At 39.0% G+C, this 6,000-nt stretch overlaps 1 protein-coding gene and 1 long non-coding RNA gene across 6 annotated transcripts in view; one reads left to right on the forward strand and one right to left on the reverse strand.

Annotated features, from left to right (window-relative positions):
* Nucleotides 1-2,209, reverse strand: part of LOC112147266 — a 48,829-nt gene extending 46,620 nt beyond the window's left edge. For 2 of the 4 annotated variants that reach the window (XR_004949482.1, XR_004949480.1), the window contains exon 1: nt 2,004-2,208. This is a non-coding gene — a long non-coding RNA (uncharacterized LOC112147266). Of the gene's footprint in view, nt 1-2,003 lie in introns of all 4 variants that reach the window. The other 2 variants (XR_004949481.1, XR_004949479.1) reach the window with 2 other exon arrangements.
* Nucleotides 2,210-3,157: 948 nt separating this feature from the next.
* aqp4 (aquaporin 4) overlaps nt 3,158-6,000 on the forward strand; it is a 7,498-nt gene continuing 4,655 nt past the window's right edge. The window contains exons 1-4 of one of the 2 annotated variants that reach the window (XM_024273249.2): nt 3,158-3,389; nt 3,761-4,178; nt 4,258-4,422; nt 4,863-4,943. In XM_024273249.2, the coding sequence (XP_024129017.1) occupies nt 3,325-3,389; nt 3,761-4,178; nt 4,258-4,422; nt 4,863-4,943 (729 nt within the window). In that variant the 5' untranslated portion in view covers nt 3,158-3,324. The remainder of the gene's footprint in view (nt 3,390-3,760; nt 4,179-4,257; nt 4,423-4,862; nt 4,944-6,000) is intronic. The other variant, XM_024273250.2, reaches the window with a different exon arrangement.

The following is a 6,000-nucleotide window of genomic DNA, read 5'->3' on the forward strand; positions in this document are numbered from 1 at the left end:
CCAGTTTGAAGTGCGCGGAGCAGATTTTGTGTGGCGAGACGGCATCATAAATCAGCCAGCCTCTCAACTCTGCTCTGCTCCGCTTGCCATGTTGCTGTCCTCTTTGAAAAACTAGAGCTGAAAATACATTGCAGGAAGTCGAAGCTATCAAGTAAACCTTTTACAGTTGTTGAGTCGTGCATCAAAGCGACACATAGTGCATTCGTGGAGGGGTGGTGCACGGGCCTGTGGAGGGGGGTGTGGAGTAAGGACCCCAATCAGAGCATCAAATGAAAGCAGGCATATACTAGGCCATAAATGTCTCAGTTTATCAGTTATTTTATGCGTAAGGACAGAATTCTACAGTTTGTTTGGAAAAATATACGAGTATTGGCTTTAAATTGGCCTTAAGACCATCTCAAAATCCCCTTCACTTCACCTTCTGGTCTTTGATGCAGAACAGAACAACAGCTGTGGCCTGAAATGACATGAGAAACTGACAAACATTAACATGTGACATATTCTAATATGGAAACTTGGAGCGGTGTTCTTTCAAAGCAGTTACTCACATGTTCTTTGCATGAGCCATTAATTTTGGTTTCTTAAAGGTTTACAGGTTTTGTCAGTAAATATTTAGCAGGAGCTGCTCTGCGTCACTGATTAATCAATTTAGACTAAGTTATATTAAAACAAAAAAGAAAAAAACTTCTTTTTTATATAATTGGAAATAATTCAGACATCAAGGGGTTACAAGTTCTGCTGAGTTTTTCAAAAATGTCGCCTCTGTAAACATATAAACGCAGTAAAACTGATGGGTTGCTACGAAAGTAAAGTCAAATGTTGTGAGTTCTCAATGACTTAAGGCTGGAGGACCCACAGGGTCAAATGTAATGTGGCCACTTTTAAAATTTTCTTTTCACTACCTACCTACCAACTTACTGACTGACTAATTTACCTATCTTTTTACTGACTATTTTATTTCATTTTTGTTTTGGCCGCTGTTAGTGGCTGCTATACCCAAAATGTTGGTAAACAAACAAAGAAATTGTCAAATTAACCTTGAAAACCCAGAAAAAAGTTGCCTTTTGGGTTCTCCAGAGTAAAAATAATTTTTTGTTACAATTAGTAAGGTTGCTTTTTATTATTTACATAAATTGTGATAAACAGGGTTCAGCTGTCAGCTTTGCCTGTCAATACCCGTAAACCGGAAGTCACTTTACACACTGACAGCGATATCGCCATTTTGTCAGTCGTCACCGTGAAAAGGGTCTTTTGTCCAGGAGTGCTCTGCATTTTCCTTGTAGCCATATATTAAAAGGGACCATTTTTTTCTTTAAAAAAAAAATCTTAAAGCATTTCAATTCAATTTAATTCGGTTTTATTTATATTGCCCAATATCACAATGCAACCGTCTCAGTGGGCTTAGTGGTAACTGGCATAAAGTCAGTCAAAAAAAGCTGGTTGCTAAACTAAACTAAGAGTATTCCTACCCTCCTTATCGGTGAGGGAAAAACTCCTGAAAAGCTGCACATAAAAAGCAAGAGTGTACATATCCTAAAATCAAAACACCTAATCTTCTCCGAAATTGTAAAAAAATACTCATGGCGAGCCTTAATTAAGAATACACTCTCGAAACTACACTCCTCGCCATCTTGTTTCGTGGATCTCGAAAAGGAGTTCGTCTTATTCGGCCCAGCCTTAACAGCCTATCATACAAACATCAAATACACTCAAATAAGCAAAATAAAATACTAGTAGGCAGTCCGTAAGAATAAATAAAAATAAGGTCATTGTGTGTTAACAGAACTCTCAAGTTAAGCAACACGTGATGGCGGATGGAATGATGGGATGTTGGGGCGAAGTCTACATTTTTAGCGCCAAAACTTCGACAAAATTTACAATTATAACGTAAAACCACTTAAATTCACTGCCTTAGTCTGCCATTTCAATACAATCGATCGACAAAAAAAAAATAAAAATGTTGAATATCATATTTATATCACATATTTTTTTTTAACACTCACCAAGTCCCGCTCCGTAAAAAAATGTTTTTCCAGACAAGACAGGTGGAAAAGCAAAAACCTAACTTCACCACAGCGTAAAAGAAAAAAAATGTATCAAACTCTGATCATTTTGTCTTTTGTCTTCTCCCACGTTTGCGAAGCTTAATGGATGCTAGCTTACATGAAAGCTTTTATCCCTGTAACGACCCTATTGGCTGCAATGAGTCACATGGGTCACGTCAACAAGATTTGCGTGCATTTTCAAAATAAAAGTTCATCAACTTGTAAAACAAATTTGCATAAGTTTACAATTTCCCTTTTTCACAAGAAGTAAAAAAAAAATCTTTAAACAGTATTATCCTCAATTTGTTCATTATCTTCTTCTTTTTCGTTATTCTATTTTTTTATATAGGTTATTTTTAAAAGCGCTTTTCTCTACAGGATTACACATACTGTGTAATCTTTGGTCGAGACCTTTGGCCTCTGGCGGGTTTTTGTTGAACCTGACAACACAAGCTTGCTGCAATATTGATTGGACAGAAACTCTACTAAATTGTACAATATTGTCCGCAGCTTAACAGCAACCAAGTAAGTTTAATATTGCACAAAAAGAACAGACTATCGATTTAAAAAAAAATGTTAAATAAGGGCATATTTGAAAAATTAAGTAATTTATATGTGGAAAAGTTATTTTTAGATGAGTAAGTTTCTGATCCTGATGCATAGCAAAAACAACCCTCTGAAAAAAAGTAAAAAATTATTAAGGTTTTAAATATTTTCCTTAAATTAAAAAAATCTGCTAAGAAAAAATGTTTTATCAAAAATTATTATTTTAAGAAAAAAATTGTATTCATTAAGACATGTTTTTGTAAACTATATATTTCACTACTGAAAAACGATTATTTTTCTTGAAACAAGGGCATTTTCCATGTTTAAGATTCATTTTTTTCAGTTTTTAATGCCTTCAAGTGATTTTTGCACAACTTTTTGTCACCATGTTTGTTTGTTTTTTTTTCTAATATGCCTTTATGTCTATGATTTGACTGAAAATCCCCTGACTTGCGGTGCAGTCACATTTTGGACTGGAAACGTGTTCTCCACTCCTCCCCCTGAGCACTCAGTTTTATTCCTCTGAGGGGATGCATGGGTAGTAACCCAATAAAGCTACTGGATGCAGTCCCAGGACACAATGTGTGACTCGCGTTCATCTGACAGACGCTCTCTCCGCTCCGATTCCTGCGCTCACGCAACCTGCTGCGTTTCTGTGAGGACTGCCAGTCAAGTAGCTGTGATGAAGGGAGACAAGTCCCTGTCAGCTCAGTAAAGTAAATCTGCAGGACTAATGAATGAAAAAAACACATTACATCCAACGGAGGCAGACGGAAACAGAACACGTCATCACTTTTGGTAAGTTAGTGCTTTTGATGATTATAACTGCTTTTAAGAAGCGTTTTACTAAATATGGCTTCATCTTAGTCATGCACCTTACTTCCAGAGGTGCAAAGTTTTGGATTCTTCCCACATTTTGACTTAAATTAAACTCTGGCATCAATTAGCTGTTGTCTGGTTTGACTTGAGAGGATGATAATTTGCCCTTATGCACAATGCTTAAGAATGTTCGCTTTGGCATTTTGTCAGTGAAAGTCACTTTCTTAAATCTCACATGAGGTTATAAATGTTTTGCCCAGAGGCAACGGTTCTGATAGAGTTCAAGCTTTGTGCACACACTAAGAATATATAAGTAGGCTAATCATTTTTCTCATTGTTCTTTTGGCCAGCAGGTTCCTTTCCTGCTGTAACTCTCAGAACATAATGGTGGCTTTTAAAGGGATCTGGACCAAGGAATTCTGGAGGGCTGTTTCAGGAGAATACCTGGCCTCTGTCATCTTTGTCCTCCTCGGTTTGGGCTCCACCGTCAACTGGGCTGCAGGGGAGGAGAAGCCTCCCCCGGCTGACCTGGTCCTCATCTCCTTGTGCTTCGGTCTCAGCATTGCCACCATGGTGCAGTGTTTTGGCCACATCAGTGGCGGGCACATCAACCCCGCCGTCACAGCGGCCATGGTTGTGACCAGGAAGCTGAGCCTGGCGAAAGCTCTGTTCTATGTGGTGGCGCAATGCCTGGGAGCTATAACTGGAGCCGGGATTTTGTACCTAGTAACACCTGCCGGTGTTAGAGGGTCCCTTGGCGTGACCAAGGTAGCAGTTTTAGCAAATTCTTTATAATTCGATTAACGTTTTCCAGTTGTTAAAGACAATGGATTGTTCTTTTTCCAAGGTGAATGCCAACGTGGCTTTAGGAAATGCCCTTCTTGTGGAGCTCCTCATCACATTTGAGCTGGTCTTCACCGTCTTTGCCACCTGTGACTCCAAGCGCACAGATCTGAGTGGATCTCCAAGCCTGGCCATTGGACTTGCAGTGGCTATCGGTCATTTATTTGGAGTGAGTACCTGCTGAAAATATTGCTAAATTGGTGCTTTTTAAGTAGTTTAAAAATAGATTATTCCCAAGAGCAAGAGTACCCAGCAATAAAGTGCCAAACAAGAATGTCTTCTTTAGCTAGGAGAGAACAGGTGCATTAAGAATCTACTCCTCCATGTGTGATACAGTATGCTTCTTACTGATTCACACCCACGTGTGAGGATCTGTATCAGAGGCTGCTATCGCATGGCAACCATTCTCTCGGGGCATCCTAAGCCCTGCAGACTAAATGCTCAGAGAAATAGAAACCATCTCTCACACTGCTCTGTAAGCCTGGTCTGTTTCACAGGTTTGGAGAAAGTGTAGGTATTACAGCATCTATGAAGCGTCAGTAGATCGAAGTGAATCCAAAAAGGTGCACTGAGTCTGGGTATTGAAACAATACTATTTGTTTCCTGTAGATTCCTTACACTGGAGCCAGCATGAACCCTGCTCGCTCCTTTGGGCCGGCAATGGTCACACTTAACTTTGAGAACCACTGGGTAAGTAATACTTCATATAAAGAATGTTTGTTTGTTGGAGAATATGACTTGAGGTGTATTCAAACTGGAAAAGTCAATTGAACTTCATTAGGGTCAGATTGAATCCTGAACCTTGTACCTGGTCTGTATTCAGACTGCCGGACTTTTCTGTTTCAAACTAAAGCCTATAAACAAAACATGTGACTAAAGATCTCCTCAGTCATTGGCCAGCAATTACGAGGGTGGGGCAAAGCAATGAGAATAATGGAAGTTCTACGCTTTGTAATCCTTGTCAGGATAGTTCGCTTATTCAAAGTCAGGTACAACACTTTGTACTGCTACTTTGGTGCGGCACAAGCATTACCGAGGAGACAACGACTGAGAAAGTACTATGATCAGTGTATATGACATATAGATTGACAGGAAAACAGTGTGAAAAGCAATGTGTATCATGTTAAAAGTTGTTTTAATGAGCCTGCATTCATTCAAACACGTTTCAATGAGTTGGTGTGTCTCACCATTGCTTCTACGGTGGCTGTTTTGGTCCAGTAGTTTCAACCCGAGCATGGAGCCTATTCAGACTGAGAAAAACTACAAGCGAGCTGGAGCTCAGTCCAATTGGAAGCAAACCAAGGCCACCTTGAAAGATGGGTCAGAGAGAAGTTCCTGGACCGGGCCAGAGTCTATTTGGGTGTATTCAGACTAAAAATCTGTTCCGTATTATCGGAGAAAAGGAACTCTGGTTCACTTTAAGTGAACTAAATGTGTCCAGTCTGAATTCACTCTGAGTCGTGTCATGTTTATTGACAGAAAAACCTGTTACTTCATGATTGCATTATATTTTATACGGATAAAAAAATCTATTATATTTATCAGAACAGATCCCGTTTGCAAAAAATATTATTTATATCTTTGAAATGATGATAAATTAATTGGATCTTTCTAGACAATAAGGTGTGTTTTTTTTTTTCACATTTACTGTATGATATGCAACTCCTGCATGTTTTCCAAAATGGGATCTTCTAATTGGTTGGACACACTTGAACCAGGTAATCAGTTATGAGTAGGGCTTGGATAT

The sequence above is a fragment of the Oryzias melastigma genome, linkage group LG17 (assembly GCF_002922805.2).
Source record: "Oryzias melastigma strain HK-1 linkage group LG17, ASM292280v2, whole genome shotgun sequence".
Classification (NCBI taxonomy): domain Eukaryota; kingdom Metazoa; phylum Chordata; class Actinopteri; order Beloniformes; family Adrianichthyidae; genus Oryzias; species Oryzias melastigma.